The sequence below is a fragment of the Polyergus mexicanus genome, unplaced genomic scaffold, assembly GCF_030449975.1.
Source record: "Polyergus mexicanus isolate NDT 795.1 unplaced genomic scaffold, iyPolMexi1.0 SCAF_67, whole genome shotgun sequence".
Lineage (NCBI taxonomy): Eukaryota > Metazoa > Arthropoda > Insecta > Hymenoptera > Formicidae > Polyergus > Polyergus mexicanus.
Window position 1 is genome coordinate 39,810 of NW_027223387.1, and position 22,374 is coordinate 62,183.

Consider the following 22,374-nt stretch of genomic DNA (forward strand, 5'->3'; position numbering starts at 1 on the left):
TTGTACAATCAACATTGAAAGAAAGTAAATAATCAACATGTAATTATCTTTATTTGCTGTCAATATTAATTTACATATTAATAAGTTATTGATATAAATTTTGTACTTTAATGTAAGCAGCAGACGGTAATCAGGTGGTATTGGATCTCGGCAAAGTGTTTGCTTTCTGATTTTTGGTGCAATTAAAATACATAACTTTTTAAATAGTGTTGCACTCATTCGACAATAGTTTATAAATAAATTAGGATTTTGTAATAACGTTGGTATTGTTGTATAATAAGCCCCATGATTCTTTCGCTCACAAAGAAAATCTGATACCCAATATCTTTTCTTATTTTTTCTTTTCTTGTGGATTAATAATATTGCTGCAATGCATAATCTCCTCCACTGTATCACTTGTGCTATTGTACACAGCAAATTAAAATAATTTATATCAGCCATACTTCAATGTTTTTTAAATCATGTACGTACAACACAAAAGCTATAGACATATGTCGATGAAGCTATATTACATATGTACGACAAAATTTCGTTGTAGAAACGGACGCATGCGCACTATCAGCAAATCGGAACGTCCGACAAGCTTGTCGTACGACGCATGTAATATTAGCCTAACGCGTCGCTTCGTAGTTGCCAATTTGCTTGAGAACGTAGTTACTGCATTGGCCGCTATGACGGTATGGCGCTGAAACCAGTGAGAAAGACCAGTCTCGCCTTAACCCGGGCCATTGGCTATCTGTCTATTCATCTGTGCTATGACGTCCCATCATTTTTCAAAACCATATTTTAACTAATAACTAAGTACCGCACCTATTTCCGCATTATGCCTATAGAATATAGAACAATTATTTAACCATTTGCTCTTATTTCCGTTATTAATCAATTTCACTAATTGTTTATTGTTCTAGTTCTATATGGGGTGCGTTCAGGAGATACAACCGTTGAATAGCAATCGAACGTGATTGGTTTTTGCTTCTAGAACTAACAAATCAAGTTGAGTGGTGACAAGACGATGCTTAATAGTTATGTTTCTTGAATGCGCCCATTCATCTCGCATGTGAACGTTCCCAGTCCCAGTGTATATACCGTGCTGTATTTACATACTTTGTATTTACATATTTTGGTATTTCGTGTAAAAGGTAGGAACCTGGAATAAAATTTTAATTGATAGACGTAAAAAACTGACAAAGGCAAGGCATATTAAAAAGAAAAAAATGTACCCAGAATTGTCCGGCTGAATTTTGTTCGTGAGAAATATATAATAAAAAGATTAGACTTTAATAGTTTAACCTGAATACTGTAAAATACAGTTATGCGGAGATATATATTGTAAATAACGTATACATATTACTAATTATCGGGTCTTGTAAAATTTGATCTTTTTTTGTTATTTTTCAAATATAGTACTGTGCGTGTATTGTTGCAGAGAATAAGTGTTCTTGATAGAGGCTAATGAGTTTATGTAGACTAAGTATATCTCACACAGCTGATAAGTTTTTAAAAAAGCATATTAAAAATATCATAACATGCCCATGGTTAACATAAATGTAATGTAATATAAAAATTAATTACAGGAATGAGAGATACGTATAATATACTATAATTTTTATATTTGCTTTATAATTATGTGTATTAATATGAGTTAAATAATATATGTATATATTACCAGAAACGAAATTACTTATAATAGTTAAAAAGATATTACACAAATGAGATATTGTATTGATTCATTATTTTAGATAATAAAAGAATAATTGTAATTGCAGATGGGTGAACCATCAGGCTTAACCAATAGTGAAACCCGTGAGCTTTGCAAGCCTCCAGATCCTGCAACAAATGGATATATTATGCAACAGACAATGTACCGTATCAAAGATCCAAGAAGATCATTACCCTTTTATACCGAAGTACTTGGTATGACATTGCTGCAAAAGCTTGATTTTCCAGAAATGAAGTTTTCTTTGTATTTTCTTGGATACGAGAATCAGAAAGAAATACCAACTGATAGAAAAGAAAATATTGAATGGACATTCAGTAAAAAAGCAACTATAGAATTAACTCAGTAAGTTTTTTTACACAATGGTTTTTTATTTATTATGTTAGAAATTGGAAGTTAATGCATTCTTATACAGAAAATAATTGTATTTTAGTAATTGGGGTACAGAAACAGATCCTGATGCAAAATATCACAATGGAAACTCAGACCCTAGAGGATTTGGTAAGGAGGGAAAGAAAAATGATCAAATATTTTAATTATTCTTAAAGTTGTTTACAATTATTTAAATTGAAAAAAATTTGGATATACTGGTGTTACTTAAAGAAAAAAAAAATTAAATCTTTGTTATATAATCCTAATAAAAATACCATTTTTTCCTTAAAATACAGGTCATATTGGAATAGCGGTACCTGACGTTGAAAAAGCATGCGAGAGGTTTGAAAAATTAAATGTGGAATTTGTAAAAAAACCAAATGATGGCAAGATGAAGGGACTCGCTTTCATTAAAGATCCTGATGGTTACAGGATCGAAATACTGAATGGTTCCAACATTGCCAAAACTGTGTTAGGTCATTAGCATATCCTGCATTCTGAAGCAATAAACCTTCAAATGTAATAAATGGAACATAATATTTTATCAAGTAACTATTGGATTATTAACAAAATCAGTACATAGATGCAAGCCAAAATCTATATAAGTTAATAAGAGTGAAACGATACATATTTATGTATACTATATTTTGTAGCAATGTACATTCTCTTATATTACATTATGTTATATATGTATAGAATATGTAAGGTTTACCAAATTCTCAATGAATAAAATCAAAATATTTATTTTTCATTTGCACATGGCCACTATTTTACTGCAGAATTGGATTAATCCAACTTAGAATATACATAACATTAATCTTTCAATATTTCTATCTAATATATATTTTTGCATTATATATATTATATATTCATATATATTTATAGGGCTGGGACATCTATTTTATTATTCTTACAATTTAAAATATTCATCAAAATATGAATATTTTAAAAATATTAGTCGATATTGTTATAAAACGATATAGAAAAAATATCAAGAATATACCGGAAATAAGTTGGCGCTGGAAGTTCATATTTTTTAATAATTAATAGCTTAAACGATTGCTCTTTAATTGCTCCGTCAGAATCCACAACTGCTCCCCTTTTAAAATTAATAGTTTTTGAAATATTTACAAAAAACGAAAAATTTATAATTTTCACTCAAAAACATATCTCCAATAATTTTTTGCAATTATATCCAGCATGAAACGATTGCTCCTTAATTGTTCCATATTGCTCCATCATTATTTTCATGATTTATTGCATTTTTTATCGAAAATTAACAAATTAATCATTTTCCAAGCGACGCCGTCACTGCCTATTGGCCGCCTATCGGAACTATATGGCTCAGCAATCAGCGACGAGAATATTCAAACATAATATATGACGATACCAATGGTCGGGTTTATCTAAAGATAGTTTGGTTAGTACGGGAATAATAAGTCTATTTATACGTTCTACTTGTCCGTTACCACGAGGTACACCCGTAGTTATGGCAATATGTTCTATGCTTTCTGTTACGCAGTAATCGTTAAAATAAAATGAGGTAAACGCAGTACCTTTATCTGTTATAATACGTTGTGGATTGCCGAAATGTTGTTGCATTGCCATCAATTTATCTAAGACTTCTTTGGCGTTAGTAGTTTTAGTAGGATAAATCCATACAAATTTTGAAAATCCATCTACTATAACGATTAAATATTTGTATAGTTTGGACGTGCTTGTCATCGGACCTAACCCAGACAGCACAAAACATCCTCAGGATCATCCTGAATATGTCCAGGATGGTTCAGGACATTTGTAGGATGTTTTAAGATATTATTATAAATATATTTATAAAAGTTTAATATGCATACATAATTATTTTTAGTTGTTTCGGTTATTTTATATAATTTAGAAATCTTAAGTATTATAATAAGTATTAATGTCCTATAAATGTCCACTGGATAACCCCTGGATGTCTGTAGGATATATCTGCCCTGTCTATTATATTGGATGTCTTTTGGATTTCCAGAGGACATATACATGTGCAATTAATTGTTAATGTTAATTTCGTTTAATATTAATAATTGAATTGATGCGCACATTTTCAGATATCCAAAATTATTATTTATTTAATATTTCATGAGAAATGTTACTGTTCGCAACATTCTAAAAACTTTACAAACAATAGTATATTTAACCGCTAGTTCGTTTGTTTACCGCTATGCGACACGCGAACTCGTATTTGAGATTTGGTCATGAGAATTATATAAAGCTTGCAAAGAGCAACTGACAGGAAATTACAAATGTAATTATTTTCTATCAGTTCAATTTCTGATGCAATCCCAACATAGGGAATTCAGATATTGGATTGTTTAGAAAATATTACACAACTCAAACCCGGGAGCTAAACCTAAAATATTAAAGAACGGTGAACTATTTTTAATATTAGATTTTTAATATTAGATTTTTAATTGGTAGTAAATAACAAAACATAATTTTAATTTATATTTAAATTTTAAAATTTGCTCCTTGAAACATACGAAAAATATCCCTAACATATCCTATAAAAATCCTTAGGATGTTCCACAGGATCTCCCTGGATTCTCCAGAGGTTAATATACGGCTATCATTTACTCTTCCTCAAGACATCCAGAGGAGATCTGAGGATTACAATGGAATATCCTGAGGATATCCTACATGTATGTCCTGGATGCCCTTTGGACGTCCTAAGGACATCCTTGTGCTGTCTGGGAAGTGATCACCTAGACAGCACAAAACATCCTCAGGATCATCCTGAATATGTCCAGGACGGTTCAGGACATTTGTAGGATGTTTTAAGATATTATTATAAATATATTTATGAAAGTTTAATATGCATACATAATTATTTTTAGTTGTGTCGGCTATTTTATATAATTTAGAAATCTTAAGTATTATAATAAGTATTAAAATGTCCTATAAATGTCCACTGGATAACCCCTGGATGTCTGTAGGATATATCTGCCCTGTCTATTATATTGGATGTCTTTTGGATTTCCAGGACATATACATGTGCAATTAATTGCTAACGTTAATTTCGTTTAATATTAATAATTGAATTTGATGCGCACATTTTCATATATTCACAATTATTATTTATTTAATATTTCATGAGAAATGTTACTGTTCGCAACATTCCAAAAACTTTACAAACAATAGTATTCAACCGCTAGTTCGTTCGTTTACCGCTATGCGACACGCGAACTCGTATTTGAGATTTGGTCATGAGAATTATATAAAGCTTGCAAAGAGCAACTGACAGGAAATTACAAATGTAATTATTTTCTATCAGTTCAATTTCTGATGCAATCCCAACATAGGGAATTCAGATATTGGATTGTTTAGAAAATATTACACAACTTAAATCCGGGAGCCAAACCTAAAATATTCATGTACAGCACGAAAGCCTCAAATATTAAAGAACGGTGAACTATTTTTAATATTAGATTTTTAATATTGGCAGTAAATAACAAAACATAATTTTAATTTATATTTAAATTTTAAAATTTGCTCCTTGAAACATACGAAAAATATCCCTATTATATCATATAAAAATCCTTAGGATGTTCCACAGGATCTCCCTGGATTCTCCAGAGGTTAATATACGGCTATCATTTACTCTTCCTCAGGACATCCAGAGGAGATCTGAGGATTACAATGGGATATCCTGAGGATATCCTACATGTATGTCCTGGATGTCCTTTGGACGTCCTAAGGACATCCTTGTGCTGTCTGGGAAAGCTATAATCTAGCTATTAATCTAGCTATAAGTCGCGTAAAGTACAGTAATCCTTGATTAATCATAATCGAACGTGAAATAATAATCGAATATAATTATATAATTATAATTCTTATAATTTTTTACGTCTATTGTACCAATTTGTATTACATCCGGCCAAAATTACCATATTCTAATATATGCATACGCATTATGTAAGATGATACGTAATAAATGTAAACCTTCAGTATAATTATTAAATATATTATTATTATCATATTGATATAAGATTATACAATATATATTTCCTTGAAAAATGTGTTCATATGTACAGTTATATATACAATATAATTATAAAGTTAACAAATTGGTTAAGAACAAAATATATGATTTCTCTATTTTACTACAGATAATATATAATATACTGCATTTAAGTATGATGTCTAATGTATTAACTAATTGAATAGCAATGCACATGTTTACTCAATCCTCTAACATTACAAGTTATGAAGCATTGATCATTCCATTACAGATCACAAGATTCTATTAGCGGAGACTATAATATTTAACTCTCGCTTAAAAAATTCTCATGCTTTGTAAATGGATTCTTTTCTGACATTTGCTGCAAGTTAGAGTTCTAGAGAGCTAGAGATCTATAGTTTGCAAATTAGTACTCATCTATTACTTTTGCCTGCTTAAAATCAAAATAAAACATGATATAATATTAATAGCATAATATTAAGATCACATTTTTGTTTGTACAACAATCTTACCAGTATAATTGTTCGAAAACATACTAAAGCACTATCTTCCCTGATGTATTAATTAACTGAATAACAATGTACATGTTTACTTAATCTTCTAACATTGCAAGTTAATGAATAAGCGTTGGTCATTCCACTACAGATCACAAGATTTTATTAGCGGAGACTATAATATTTAGCTCTCGCTTAAAAGATTCTCGTGCTTTGTAAATGGATTCCTGACAATCGATGTAATCGATTTGCGAATTAGTATCTATCTACTACTTTCGTCTGCTTAAAATAAAAATAAACATGATATAATGTTAATAGGCAGCATAATATCGTTTGTACAACAATCTTACCAGTATAATTGTCATTACAATTTTTACAGTCTTTCTTTAGGTTGAATAAACTCACAATACTTAAAAACATTATTTTATATTGTAGTTGTACAATAGTTATCCCAGCACTGGTATATGTTGCATACACAAATACACTATTTGTAGCGTAAAGATCCCACTGTAAATAAGAGAGATTAATTAATTTCTTGACAATTATTAAGCTTATATTGCATATACATACTTTTGTATTATAAAGATATAATAAAAACTACTCACCTTTAATTGTAATGTCTTATTACATATACCTAAGAACTTGTCCCACATTGCTAAAGTACCCAAGCTCTTTGATATTAGCAAAAAATATTTATTCAATGTCATTTCGTAGGATAAGCAAAATCTAGAAAATTTACAAATATGTTTCATACTAAAATATGATAATAAGATATTAAGACATACAGTGACGAGAGGTTAGGATATCTCTCGTATGTACAGTAGGTAATGTAGAAAACTATTAGAATATCCTTATTATTTATATATAGATTTTTTGTTGCATACCTGTATTTTTCATGCTGTAAACAATTAATAATTGTACTATATTCTTTTGCACTTAAAATTTCACGTATATGTCATATGAAATACACCAAACGATTCCACTCCCCCACCCCCCCCCACCACCAAAGTGCATTAGTTTTTTTTATTTTTCAAGGCAAATATAAACTAACAAACCTTTTAATTAATTTTTTCGTAATCAACAAACGATTACGCATCGATTGAACTAAGTTTGAAACAAAAATATTATTTTTCCGGCTAACTTCACACAAAATTTTGTTTTTGTGTTTTCAAAAAAAATATTAACCAACAAATGTTGTAATTAGGCCAACAATCACCAACAAACGATCATAAAAAAAAAAACTTATAAAAGTGAATGTTGACCGGCTAACTTTACGGAGCTCAGGAACGCCACAGAAATGATTAATTAGTTAATTTTCGATAAGAAATGAATCATGAAAATAATGATGGAGCAATATGGAGCAATTAAGGAGCAATCGTTTGAGTTGTTAATTATTCAAAAATATGAACTTCCAGCGCCAACTTATTTTCGGTCGAAAATTCGATAAAAATGATTATATTTATCGACTGATGATAAACATCTCTAAATATATCTTCTACTACAAATCTTTTAGAATAAATGAGATAGTAAATTGCCATATGTGACATCTCCTCCCAACATCATCATTTACAAACGGTTTTCCACGATTTTCGTTGTTACTGTTTTCTCGTAATATTACCTGATGTATATCACGCGGATAGCGCAAGATTGCGATTTTACTTTTTCCTCATTTTCAATGCGCGTTTCTAGATTTTAGGTTACACTACTGTCAACCGCAATTTCTAACTAAAGCAAGCGCGTGTTTACTCTTATATATATATAGGTATTCTCGTATAAAATTTTTATTACATATATATATTATAATATTATGTATATATAAAATTAACTTATTAAATTCTTGTTAGTTATATCCATACGTTCTAAGTAATGAAATATATTTGTTTACATTTCTTTACCCCATATGAGAATAACTGTTATTGTGTGTGATATCTGCCAGGTATGGTAGAAGATAAAAAATATGAGATCTCAAGCCGTATCGAGTGTGACGGATATCGGGGTACATTGAAATACGTCGGACCTGTTGGAAACACAAAGGGAGAGTGGTTGGGTATAGATTGGGACGATTCGATTCGTGGCAAACATAATGGTACATATGAAGGAATAAAATATTTTCAAGCTAGGTAAATTGCATAAAACAATTATTATATTAATAATGGCAATACAGTAATTCCTATTTCTTTACATACTAACTATGGACATAATGTTTGATAGACATTCCACATCAGGCTCTTTTATACGACCTGGCAAAGTCAAATTTGGAATATCTTGTCCACAAGCTATCAAAATGCGTTACGGACTGATCGATGATGAATTAGCAGGAATAGACAGGGATGAAGTGTCGAGTTTAAGGAAGGAAATCAATGCGCCTTTCTTAGATTTCGTTGGTTTCTCTAAAGTGAATAAGAAGCAAAGTAAATTTGATCAATTAAAAATAGTATGGCTGAGGGAACAGTGTGTAAGCAATGCAGGAAGATCAGAGGAGTTGAAAGAACTGTGTCCTAATTTGAAAGAACTGGATATATCTAAAAACTTAATAAATTCATGGAAAATTATAGCAGATATATGCTCTCAACTTCATTCTCTTATTCGTCTCAATGTCAGGTGAATCATATAAAGCTGTTCATTTTGAGATTGTATTTTTCAAATTTTTCTAAAATATTAAATATGCGATATTGAACTCGATGTTAGAAATGTAAATATCTATAATAGTTATATATTGATAAATTGATATATTCATATAATTCTAAAAAAATTATAGATTTTTATTTTTACAGTGAGAACCATCTGCCTCTTGAAGATGATATGACAGTATTGAAAAACTCATTTTCAACAGTAAAACACCTAATTATAGCTAAAATGAATTATAATTGGTCTGATATGCAACAATGTATATCCATGTTTTCATCGGTTGAAGAACTCTCAATTTCTTTTAATATTGTTACCACTATAGAAGAGACAATAACAAATACTAATTTAATGAAAATAATTACATTAATACTCGAAGGAAATTTAATATCGAGTTGGGATGAGATACTTAAACTAGGTTCCCTTCCATGGTAAAATACATTATAAAATATTCAGCTTTAATGTCGAAAAAACGTACAATTTACATAATTTGCATAATATTAAGAAAAATCTTATTTTCTTTACAGCTTAGAATATCTTAATTTGAATTCAAATAAAATAGATAAAATTAGATTTCCATCATCTTTGACATCAATAGACAAAACTGAGCTTTTTCCTACTTTACGTCACTTAAATATTTCTGAAAACCATATATCAGAGGTAAATGTATTTTTAAATTACGAATAATATTAATATGTGAAATAAGAAAAAAGATATAAATCTTATATCTCAAAATTTCTAATAGAATCATTATTTGATACATTTTTAGTGGCAGTCAATTAATGAATTGGATAAATTGCCAATTTTAGAAGACTTAAAATTCAAAGAAAATCCCATCTTGAAGAATGAAACTGTAGAGACTACTCGACAGTTAATAATTGCAAGAATAGCGAAATTAAAAATCTTAAATGGTACAGACATATTTCCCATCGAAAGGAGAGGCGCTGAATATGATTACTTAAAATTATATTTACCAAAATGGCTGGAAACAGAGAATAGAATATCGTTTATAAATGAACATCCACGATATCCTATACTAATTGATAGTATGTATAAACTTTACATTATGAGATTATCTTCTAATATGATGAATATCTTCTCTTATAGAATATAAAATTTGATTATAATATATATAAAAATAAAATCTATTTTATATTTTCAGAATATGGAATCGCAAATATTCCCTCAATTAAACCGAAAGTAGAAATGGTTTCCAATGTGATAACAGTGGAGTTTGTATGTCCAGATGAGCCACATCAGCCTAAAGGAATTAAAAGAAAGCTGCTTAAAGACATGGAAGTCCAAAAAATGATCGGACTTGTTCAGAGACTTTTTAAAACTGATGGAAAAATACCTGCTCTTTCATTTATTTCACAAGATGTAAGTCTAATATTATTAGATGAGAAAAATACATTCATACACATATACATATACTCTTTTCACTAATAACTATATATATATATATATGAATGCTATATTATAACATTTTTCAGCTATCGAATGATGAAATTTCATTGGATAAACCACTGCAAGAACTTAGTTACTATTCAATACAAGACGGTGATCAAGTTCTTGTAAGATGGTGATATCAGCTAAATTATTTTTAGATATGGTTGTATTTTATACGCTGTTAAAGAGAGAGAGAAAAGAGTTCGCTCTATGATACTTTATTATTAAACTTTTTTTTTTAATTTGCATTGCATTCTTAATAAACCTTGCTAATAAATTTTTGAACTTGATGAGGTAAGCTTACATAAACAAGAAAAAATATGTATTGTTAATCTTAGAAAAGTGTATACTACTTATATCTTACTTATATTTTACTTAGAATACATTTGTGGTCAAAAGTACAAATTATAATTAGGCATTTGTACAACCAAACAGCATGAAATATATTTTCTGTAAATGATGCAGATTATTTTGACTAAGTAAACTGGATTATTCGGCCTAGTGTCACACTATCATTTTTGATGAGCTTTTTGTTCAATTTTGGCAGCCTCTTCTTTCTCAAGTTGTTCTCTTGTCAGTAATGACAAACCAAGCTGATTCTCACGTGTAAATGGCTGTGCCATTTGTCGTAACCATTTTTTACTGATCTGGAAATTATATAAATAAACATTTTGATTGCATAAAGCACAAACAAAATTGTAATCACTAATTGCACCTACTATCAAATGAGAAATTAAAATTACCTGTATGGCTTCTTCAGTAGATAAATTGCATAAACTGTCATTTAGATGTTCTTGTATCCATTTCGGTAATTTACTCCGTTTATCTATCCTCGAAAATCTCTGCAATAATGTAATATAAGAGAAAATTGTAATTAAATCGTTTACCAAAAAACATTTTTGCGCGCGCATACTGATGAAAACTATTTTCAACTAAAGGACATTTACCTTATCTGCAAACACCATTATACCATAATCGGTTTTACCTCTAATCGCACGTCCTACGCACTGAGCAGCGTGTCTCATGGCGTCAAAAGTTAAGAAATCGTTTTCTCGTATCTGTAAAGATATTACAGAAGTTCATATATTTTATTTGCGTATATAAAAGTCACTCTATGACAATTTTGACATTACATTATACTCACTTGAAACTGGTCCCTGAGATATTCTAAACGTGCCTTTAAGATTCGCGATTGCGTATACACGTAAGGTATACCAAACATCAGCACAGCCCTTCCCAAATGATGATCGAAATCGACGCCTTCGGACACTTTTCCGCGAGCCACAGAGAGTAAAACGGCCCCTCTACCATTTTCGCAAGCCTTTATGTAATTTATCAAAGCTAAACTAGTCTCCGCCGAATCTTGAGTTTCGATAAAAAGTAATTTATGCCTCTGAAGTTGATCCACAACTCCTTGATCATACCTATAATGTTATAACAAATTTATATAAAAATTATTGTTATAAAATTTCAACATTATACCTTATATACACATACACATATATACACACACACACACACACACACACACACAATATATACACATACCAAGCAGCTACTACAGATTCCATGTATAAATACGATGTGAAAAAGCATACTAAGCCGTCGGGTACTGTTGCAGCAAATTCGACTAACAATTGGCCATAATTTCTTATAACAGCCACATCTTCTCGTGTCTCGTATTTGGACGAGATTGCTACTTGATCATTACCTTTGCCGACGATCTGATGCAAAAGTAAAAAATATTAATAAAACATCAAGATTATTTTGATTTTCGATATCTTGTTTTTTAACTTACCATAGGTAAAAGGCACGGTCTAGCCAATGTCATTGTGAACGACGACATTATGACTGGATGAAAGTTTAAGATTTTTGGATACATATCCAATGGAGAGAGTGTTCCGGAAGTGATTATCACAGATTGAAATCTATCAAATATAGGCTTGACAGCGATAGAAGAATCTAGACAGCTAAAATGTAAAACTGGATTCAGAACCGTCGGTGTTTTGTCGTCGAACGGTTCCACTATAATCGTGAAACCGTGTGTGTATGTAGAGACTAATGTCGCAAGGTGCGTCACCAGTATTATCGGAGAGAAATCTGTTAGATCTGTTATTTCCATTGTGCGTAAAAGAGATGCTAATCTTTGGGCACAAAATCGCAATGGCTTCCGTTCAATAGCAACTTTCGTTTGGATGTCCCTCAGAAATGTCGCGGATGACTCTTGCACGACGTGTTGGACACGTAAGCGAGTTTTCAAGTACTCGACGAATCGTTTTAGGAAGCTGACAAAATGCTCTGCGTTTCTTATGTTACCCGGAACGACTTCTGTGTACATGTCCAAATAAACATTTTAAGAAAGATTTTGATTTGTTAGATAGAACAGCATTTTTTTCTTATACAAAAGGTATGATATTTTTGCTAACCTTCGAGTATTTCATCAGGTAAAATAGGATTGGCTAAAATGATGTCGGTTTCTCTCTGTAATTGAGCATCTTTCAATCCCTCGACTAGTCTATTGTATTCTTCTTTCAATTTATTTACATCATCTTCTCTCATTCTAAATCAAAGCATAGCTGACTATATATCTGAGAGATTATATATTTATCCTAATAATATAAATCCTAATAATAAATAACAATTTGAGACACTTACTCAGCTACAGTTTTCTCTAAAAGTTGTATGTTAGTCGAACTTTTTTCCATTAGTTTTTTATTTATTTTCACACTCATGGAATCGATGCAAACATTATCTAAAATTTATAACCATATTCTATATTGCATTGTAAATTATTGTGAATATTATATTAATATATGATTTTATATTAATATATGATATGATATTATATTATATTATATTATATTTAATATAATGCTTTTATACCAATATTATGAGCCTCATCAAAGATAACTACCGAACTCTTGCTGAGTTCTTTGGATACAGTTTCAGCAATCTTTGGATCCAATAAATAATGATAACTGTAAACTACAATTTGTGCATGTAAAATCTGAAAATGCAGAGTATTGATTATCACACAGTTTAAATCATATGTGCGCATAAAAAAAATTTATGAAATTTCTTACTGTAAATCTTGCAAGGAAATATGGACACCAATTACGTTCTTTTCCATAATCTTTCAAATCATCAATAGAATAAATACCAGGAGGAATAATTTGCTCTCTACCTTCCATATCAAATCCTTCATAAAAATTACAAATTGGTGTAGATTCATCATAATTATGTCTTTCTCGTACATATGATGCAGTAAGAGAATGGCAACGACCATCTACAATTTTACCTTCTCGCTCTCTACTAACCTATATATAAAATAAAGAAATATAAAAAATGCAGTTAATTTTTTAATATTTAATTACATAATCAATTCTATAAAGATATAAATGAAGCATTTTAATTACCTCAGGATGAATACACATATTCTTACGAGAGCTAAGTACTAAACCAACAATTTTTGGCTTGCTTTTGGTTTCTTTTTCATAATAGTTTATAAGTTTCTTCAATTCCTCTATAACTTTCTCTATCTCTGGTACTGTTCGAGAACAATAAATCAATTTTGTAACATCTAATGGATGCTCCAACATATATGCTACAATGAGAGATAACAATGTTATCGTCTTGCCAGTGCCTGAAGGCATCTCCAATAGACAGTGTCCCTAAAATATAACATAATTTTGTTAATTTTTCTTAATATTCAGAATAATAATATCAAAACAATATATAAAAAAAATAGAGAGAGAGAAAAATACCTTAGCATCCAAGCCACGCTTGAGCTCAAGCATGTATGCATATTGCTCCGGATAAATATAATCATAGGGAAAATATACAATCAATCCCTCAACACTTATCCTGAAATAAAAATGTGTGTCTAAAAATAAGTATATAAGTATATAAGTAAATATAATCTTTTATTTAAAAAGCTGTTCGACTTACTTCATAATGTCATTCGCGCGTTGTTACATGTATATATAATAATTAGAAAAGAAAAAGATGTCACGCGTCTGCGGATAAAAATATTTCAAATAAAGTATAGAATGGATTATATTTTCTTTCGTCTTTCGTGTTATCTAAATTTATGAAATTGAATGAATCACTCTGTACATACTATAGACATGGGAAATATTTATAAATATTTCTGTTTTCTATAAAGGTCCGAGAGCCCTAAAAGAGAGAGGCGCCAACCAGCCATTTCGTGATTGGCTGGCATAATCAGTGATGAAAGCTCGGGGGAAAAATATCGCACATGTCAGTGGGCCTCAATAGTGTATAGTGTACGTTGTAAAAAGGGTATCATTATGCCCTATTACGGGAAAGATATAGGAAATGTTGCAAAAAGTAATATATAATTTAATTTTTTAAATAACAATAATATTGTAGAGGGCTAATAGGAGCCGTGCGTAAAATAGAGGACGCAAAATAAATCTAAAGATTAAAATTAATAATTCAATATATAAACGTTTCGGTCCATCTTCTGGCCATTTTCAGTATAGATATAAGAATGTCAAAAGTTGTCCATGACTGAAAATTAATAATGATAAATGATGTGACAATTATTACAAGAAAGTGGATAAAAACAATATAAGCAATCTAGATAAAAGACGTACGTCACATATAAAAGAAAAGGTCAAGAGTCGTCAAATTCGGAGTTTAACCTTACGTCTCCCAGACAGCACAAAACATCCTCAGGATCATCCTGAATATGTCCAGGACGGTTCAGGACATTTGTAGGATGTTTTAAGACATTATTATAAATATATTTATAAAAATTTAATATGCATACATAATTATTTTTAGTTGCGTCGGCTATTTAATATAATTTAGAAATCTTAAGTATTATAATAAGTATTAATGTCCTATAAATGTCCACTGGATAACCCCTGGATGTCTATAGGATATATCTGCCCTGTCTATATTATATTGAATGTCTTTTGGATTTCCAGAGGACATATATACATGTGCAATTAATTGCTAACGTTAATTTCGTTTAATATTAATAATTGAATTTGATGCGCACATTTTCATATATCCAAAATTATTATTTATTTAATATTTCATGAGAAATGTTACTGTTCGCAACATTCCAAAAACTTTACAAAAAATAGTATTTAATCGTTAGTTCGTTCGTTTACCGCTATGCGACGCGCGAACTCGTATTTGAGATTTGGTTATGAGAATTATACAGGATGTCCCATTTTAAAGGGCCCACTCAAATATCTCAGAAACACTGCGTTAAATCGAAAAATGTTTCAAACAAAAGTTGTGTGGCTTCTAGGAGGCCATAAGATGGTGACAATGATTTGACCTTAGAAAATTATTTGAAGGTCATGTGAAGGTCAACTTTAAAATCTTAAAAGGAAACCCCCATTTTTTATTTAGTGTTCTTGTAGCTTGCCTCGAGAGCTTTCCAAAACACTATAATAAATTATTTTTTTATTCAGTACTTTTTGAGTTATTTTATATTTTAATCTGACATCTTTTGATATACGAGGGGCACGAAACAGAGTATGTTCTTTTCTACGTGCATTTCGGCTCTCACTCCTCAATACTCGATCTAGATATACTATGTTTATGACTATATTTACACGTCACCCTTAATCGGGTTTAATAACATTCGTCGTTTTAAAATTGACCAATCACGATTATTCCTCTGAGAATGGAATGACTGTGATTGGCCAGTTTTTGAACTACAGATGTTATGAAACCCGATTAAGGGTGACGTGTAAACGTAGTCTATGGTGGTGGCTCTCTTTTCTTGTCCTCTTCTCCTCTTTCGATGGATCTTTCGATTTCTTTCTGAAAATTTTGACGCTGTTAGCACATGTGACTTGTGGCTTTGAGTAGAGCCGAAAATAATTTCGTAAGCTGAACGTATATACTGTTCGTCATGGGTAGACCAGGTAATATAAATGTGTGCGTTATTTATGAAAATTTTGTTATTTTGTAATTTTTGAATGGTTATCATTATGATATGCGGTTCTCGACAACGAGGCTAACCTTCAATAAAAAATGCATTTTGAAATTTAACACGTGGCCGGAGTTTAATGCTACTTTAATTTTTTCTGTTACTTAGATTCATAGCTACTTTTAGTAATACTCGCGATGATCATAGATGTATATTTATGTCATGTTGCAAGTATTTTTTCCAACCGAACAGCATGATCATAGGCTAACCTTACAAGCCGAACGTACATGAAAGATGCATTACGCACGTGTGTTGCCATATAAACGTCTTTTTTTTTACGATTTTTGTATAAGTTTGATCACATTTTTATAATTTTTCTATCTTAATTTATTGATGTAATTGCATGATTATCTGATATTATTATATATATATTATTACAAGTATAACAAATATATTTATTATTTATATAAAAAGAGAGAAATCAAAATTGTGTTCTTCTTAATTTAATCTTAATTTAATCTTAATTTAATCTGAAGTAGATAAATGTTCTATATAATATGTTTTCTTTAGTAAATTAACTCTTTTAATCATATTTTTTTTTATTCTGTTTCTGGTCACATATGGATCATAATATCTTATTGCAGGTTTAATTGTCTCACAATGCTTGAAAAAAATCTATAAAAATTTATATACATTCCTTGACATCTAGAAAATGATCATATACAATAAAAGCAAAAAAATGAATTTTAAACATTTTCTTATCAATTGAGGTCTTTTGGATATGCTGTAATAGATAGAATCTATAATTACATCTCTCTTAATAGATAGAATTAAAATGATCCATATACGACTTTTAAAAGGGTTAAGTTTCTTTAAAATATATAAAATATTTTTAAAAATTGGGAGAAAATTCATATATTGTATAGAATATTTACTCTGAATTGGAATATAAAATGTTTATGAATGAATATCTATCTAGAGTCACAAATATACCATATATAGGTGTATTTTTCATCTATTCTAATGTTTCTTTTGTAATTTACAGGCTTTTCAACAGGTAGAGGAGGGGGTGGCCGCGGAGGTGGTCGTGGAGGCAGTCGTGGAGGAGGCTTTGGGGGAGGTCGTGGAGGAGGCTTTGGGGGAGGTCGTGGAGGAGGCTTTGGAGGAGGTCGTGGAGGAAGAGGCGGTAGAGGTGGTGATAGAAGAAGTGGTGGCCGAGGAGATCACAAAGGAGGTAGCTTTAAAGGTGGGAAAAATGTAATAATAGAGCCACATCGTCATGAGGGAGTGTTTATAGCTAGAGGAAAAGAAGACGCATTAGTAACTTTAAGCTTAGTACCTGGGGCAGCAGTATATGGAGAGAAGAGAATCAGTGTAGATGTAAGCTCAACTTGTATTGCATTAATTTTACTACACTTGTCTTTTATATTCCTGTAAATTAATAGTAAAAAATGTTTCACATTACGCAGACTGATAATCCTGGTGAGAAAATTGAATATAGAGTATGGAATCCATTTAGATCCAAATTAGCCGCTGCTATTCTTGGAGGTGTTGATAAAATTTATATGCCTCCTGGAAGCAAAGTATTATACCTAGGTGCTGCATCAGGTACCACTGTGTCTCATGTTGCTGATGTAGTTGGTCCAGTAAGTTCGATTTGTATCAGAAATATGGAAAAGATGTGAGAAATTATTTAATTATGCATACATTAGAGCCAAGTTAGCTCATAATTGTGAACTTGGTGTCGAAGTGATGCTAGAATAATTATATGCTCGCTTTTTTCTGGATCAGTAAAATTTAATTTTATTTTTAAAAAAAGTGAGCATACAGCGACTATATATTAACATGTATTTATGTAAATTATATAGGGGAAATTTAGAATATATAAATATCTGGATATTTTTATTTTTATAGGAGGGGATTGTTTTTGCAGTGGAATTCTCCAACAGAACAGGCAGAGATCTTATAGAGGTCGCTAAGAAAAGAAGTAACATCATTCCTATAGTTGAGGATGCGAGGCATCCTCATAAATACAGAATGTTAGTAGGAATGGTAGATACTATTTTCTCAGATGTGGCACAGCCGGATCAGGCTAGAATTGTTGCTTTAAATGCACAAAATTTCCTTAAAAGTGGCGGACATTTTGTTATTTCTATTAAGGTAAGATATTTGTGATTTATTGCAAAATATATTCTTAAGCTTAAAAATTTATAAAGTTTGGAAATTTATCATTTATCAATTTAAGGCGAGTTGCATAGATTCAATCTCACAACCCGAAATGGTCTTTGCATCAGAAGTGAAGAAACTAATTGCCGACAATTTAAAACCACAGGAGCAAATCACACTTGAACCATATGAGAGAGATCATGCTGTTGTAGTTGGCGTCTATAGGCCACCAGCGAAAAAAAATATATAAAATATATATGTAATTATTAAGATTATTACTTGTATTAGTTTATATACATCTCTTTTTTTAACTTTAATGAGAAATGTCATATATTTAATTCGAATGGACGAAATGGAAAATACGAGATATTTTATTAAGATTAAGAAACATGATTTAATAAAAATAAAAATAGTAGTTTATAATGTATGTATATATAAATTCCATCGTTATCCAATAGTATAGTAGCCCTTATTGCTGTTGTCCTTTGCTGTGTCGCATTGCCGTATCACTTCTTTCTCCTTAAAATTAACATTAAACTTTGAACCTCTGCCGTGATATAACATCACTAAGAATTAATATATAGGATTAATATATAGATTAATATATTGTCTATTCTATGGGTAGTATAAAAAAAGGAGAGTGCAGAGAAAATTACTATGCTGTATGCTTTACAATGTTGAATTGTAAATCTACAAATCTAAAATTTAATTATATGTTTATATGTTTTATATACGATGATGTATTACAATTTATTCTATACACATATTTGCATATTTCAAATGCTTGTAAAATAACAAATATATATTTTCAAGATAGATATAATTGAGCGTTATTTGACTTACATACATTATATATTTTTGTATAAATATAAAATATTTGACTAATATATATACTGCCAATAAGACCTTCCCATATGAAGTTACATTTAGGTATAGAATGCGTATAAGTTGTATATTCCCAAAATGTACCTGAATCTATGTAAGAAAATATTTTTGGGGCGCTCAGTACAAATACATATAAAAGAAATGAACGATAACTAATATAATATGAATGAAGATATATTTTTTAATAAATATCACAGAATTTATAAGTTATAAAATAAAATCGTTCTCTCTCTTATACTTATATGTATTAACATTCTTTTTTTAAAAGACTAGAACAACACGGGCGCGCGCTGCGCGCGCGTTTTTATTTATGGACATTTTCCAAATTTTTTAATTTTTCTTTCCTAACTTTAACTTTTTCTTTCACAAAATGTCAAACTGTCAAAATTTGCATGATTTGACAGTTTCAAATAACACGAATGAAGTAAGTCGCAGCGCACAAGCGAGACATTTTTAAATATATTAATATAATACATTCACAAAAATAAATATCAATATACTATGACATTTAAAATTAAGTAGCATAAATAATATTAACAATATTTAATAACATATTTAATAATATTAAACAATATTATATTACATAATATTAACCCAATAATATAATACCTAATATTTCTTATATCCTTCTCTTTTCCTTCTGTCTCTCTTTCTGTCTGTCTGTCTGTCTGTCTGTCTGTCTCTCTCTCTCTCTCTCTCTCTCTCTCTCTCTCTCTCTCTCTCTCTCTCTCTCTCTCTCTCTCTCTCTCTCTCTCTCTCTCTCTCCCTCCCTCTCTTTTGCTTATTCCTGTTCTTCTGTAATTTTAAATAAAGCTTCTTTCTTTTTTCCTTCTTTCTTTCTTTCTATCTCTCTTTTTGTCTGTTCTTCTCTCTTAAAATGAAATTACATAAATAATACTAATAACATTTAATAATATTGACAAAAATTATTACCTAATATTATATTTTTTCTTCTTTTTTCCTTCTCTCTCTTTCTCTCTCTCTTTCTCTGTCTTAAAATTAAATAAAATAGATAATATTAATAATTTTTAATAATATTTCTTAATAATATTTAACAATATATTTAATAATACTAAACAATATTATTACCTGATATTATATTTATTCTTCTTTTTTTTCTGTTTCTTTCTCTCTCTCTCCCTCTCTTTTGCTTATATTTCTTCTTTAATTTTAACTCTCTCTGTCTCTCTCACTCGACTCACATCATCGACCATCAATCAAACATGCATTTTTAAATATACTTTAAATATATTTATACTATGAATATTTATTAACCCCACTCACGATATATAAAGTGTCACCGAATTGTCACCAAACTGTCACCAAACTGAAGGTTGAAGCCCATACAGCATCGCAAGATTGCAACAACATTGCAGCAACATTTTTCTGTAAGATTGCAACATTGCAGAAACATTACGAATTGTTGCTGCAACGTTGTTATGATATTGCAGCAACAGTAAAATGTCCGCCTACAGAAATATTACAATATAATATTGCAGCAATATAGCAATATAATATATATATGCAATAATGCTTTATGTATATTTATCGACATAATATCTTTAACATATGAAAAAAATAATAAGAAATTAGGCATATAAGAGTCAGGATCTAGTGTGTATATAGATTTTTTGTATTATAATAATAACGAAATTATAAATTGTAAATTTTTCGGAACACATTCGACTTCCTTCAGTGACAAAGAATATCTAAAAAAAATAAGAAAAAACTCAATTTGCAATTTTGTAAATTCACAATCTCTGTATCCGAAATATTCAGATATGCAAAAAGATTGTGGTGGATTTACGCATACAAGTTTTTTTACATCTCTCTTGTCTTCATATAATCTCAAAATTTATTTATTAAAATCTGCAGTATCTTTTGCATGTTTGTCCATTCTTATATAAAATTTGATAATAATTTTTGATTTTATATAAGAATGGAAACTATTAAAAGAATTCTTAGTCCAATGTCTGAGTCCCCTGTGTTGGGGTTATATCAAACAATTTAAACTAATAAAAATAGTTATATCTTTAATTTTATTAGCCGCTCTTTGTAAACTTTATATAATCATCGTGACTAAAAATTAAATGCGGAATAGATAGCGCAATATGCGCCGCATAGCGGTAAACGAATGAACTAGCGATTATCGAATACTTTCTTTGGAATATTTTTGGAATGTTGCTGTAACATTACTAAAGTTATATTGTAAAATAATGTCTTTGTAATATTTCTGCAACATTAAACTACATGCAATATGCAATATTGCAATATTGCAGCAATGTTGTTGCAAGCTTTAGTGCTATATGGGAGATTAAAGATTAGAATTTGTCTAATCAGAACAAACAGGACTAAAAATCCTTTGTTCTGATTGGTCAAATTTCAATCTTGAATCTATTCAATACGTAATTTGATACAGGCTTTTGCGCAATTTACTGTCTGTTTTTCACCTCTAAATATCCGATTACTTCAAAGATTTCTGATCTTTGAAACATATCGATGATCTGCCGAGTTCATATCGATTTATACTCTTCTCATGTTGTCATTAAACTGTCAAATTATTCCGTTCAGAAAGATTTAAATTGACAAGTCCATCATTACTTTATTTTTGGATTAATATATAAAAAATAATTATTTTTTATTATTTGCGTGTATTTATCAATTTCTATGAAATTTGACACAAATATATTAGAAATTTTAAATATATAATAAATGTGATATTTTATAAAAACGAAGCGCCGCCACTTGA

At 30.0% G+C, this 22,374-nt stretch overlaps 4 protein-coding genes across 9 annotated transcripts; 3 read left to right on the forward strand and 1 right to left on the reverse strand.

Moving 5' to 3' along the window:
* The first annotated feature begins 716 nt into the window (after window positions 1-716).
* Window positions 717-2,766, forward strand: LOC138943972 (lactoylglutathione lyase-like). 2 transcript variants are annotated; one of them, XM_070314845.1, is made up of 5 exons: window positions 717-801; window positions 909-1,139; window positions 1,767-2,062; window positions 2,151-2,218; window positions 2,386-2,766. In XM_070314845.1, the coding sequence occupies exons 3-5, from the start codon at window positions 1,767-1,769 to the stop codon at window positions 2,571-2,573; spliced, it is 552 nt and encodes a 183-aa protein (XP_070170946.1). In that variant the 5' UTR covers window positions 717-801; window positions 909-1,139; the 3' UTR covers window positions 2,574-2,766. The 2 variants fall into 2 exon arrangements, with proteins under 2 accessions (XP_070170946.1, XP_070170947.1); XM_070314846.1 differs by lacking the exon at window positions 717-801 and having other exon boundaries at window positions 881-1,139.
* A 404-nt stretch (window positions 2,767-3,170) lies between these two features.
* On the forward strand, window positions 3,171-12,983 carry LOC138943984 (tubulin-specific chaperone E-like). Of its 4 annotated transcripts, none has more exons than XM_070314859.1 (8): window positions 3,171-3,632; window positions 8,520-8,703; window positions 8,795-9,184; window positions 9,358-9,639; window positions 9,736-9,868; window positions 9,978-10,254; window positions 10,371-10,588; window positions 10,702-11,367. In XM_070314859.1, the coding sequence occupies exons 2-8, from the start codon at window positions 8,522-8,524 to the stop codon at window positions 10,792-10,794; spliced, it is 1,575 nt and encodes a 524-aa protein (XP_070170960.1). In that variant the 5' UTR covers window positions 3,171-3,632; window positions 8,520-8,521; the 3' UTR covers window positions 10,795-11,367. The 4 variants fall into 4 exon arrangements, with proteins under 4 accessions (XP_070170960.1, XP_070170962.1, XP_070170958.1 ...); XM_070314861.1 differs by lacking the exons at window positions 3,171-3,632; window positions 10,702-11,367 and adding exons at window positions 8,085-8,345; window positions 12,461-12,983; XM_070314857.1 differs by lacking the exon at window positions 3,171-3,632 and adding an exon at window positions 8,085-8,345.
* Xpd (general transcription and DNA repair factor IIH helicase subunit XPD) lies at window positions 10,769-14,870 on the reverse strand. Of its 2 annotated transcripts, XM_070314856.1 has the most exons (14): window positions 14,778-14,870; window positions 14,606-14,673; window positions 14,422-14,521; window positions 14,074-14,328; window positions 13,741-13,974; window positions 13,541-13,664; window positions 13,313-13,409; window positions 13,084-13,217; window positions 12,456-12,985; window positions 12,206-12,381; window positions 11,802-12,081; window positions 11,605-11,715; window positions 11,401-11,499; window positions 10,769-11,304 (listed from the first exon to the last, which is right to left on the reverse strand). In XM_070314856.1, exons 2-14 carry the CDS (start codon window positions 14,608-14,610, stop codon window positions 11,170-11,172), a joined length of 2,280 nt encoding a protein of 759 aa, XP_070170957.1. In that variant the 5' UTR covers window positions 14,611-14,673; window positions 14,778-14,870; the 3' UTR covers window positions 10,769-11,169. The 2 variants fall into 2 exon arrangements, with proteins under 2 accessions (XP_070170957.1, XP_070170956.1); XM_070314855.1 differs by having other exon boundaries at window positions 14,606-14,870.
* Window positions 14,871-16,367: 1,497 nt separating this feature from the next.
* On the forward strand, window positions 16,368-19,382 carry Fib (rRNA 2'-O-methyltransferase fibrillarin). The gene is made up of 5 exons (XM_070314854.1): window positions 16,368-16,569; window positions 17,620-17,954; window positions 18,044-18,220; window positions 18,489-18,734; window positions 18,820-19,382. Exons 1-5 carry the CDS (start codon window positions 16,557-16,559, stop codon window positions 18,988-18,990), a joined length of 942 nt encoding a protein of 313 aa, XP_070170955.1. The 5' UTR covers window positions 16,368-16,556; the 3' UTR covers window positions 18,991-19,382.
* The last annotated feature ends 2,992 nt before the right edge of the window (window positions 19,383-22,374 follow it).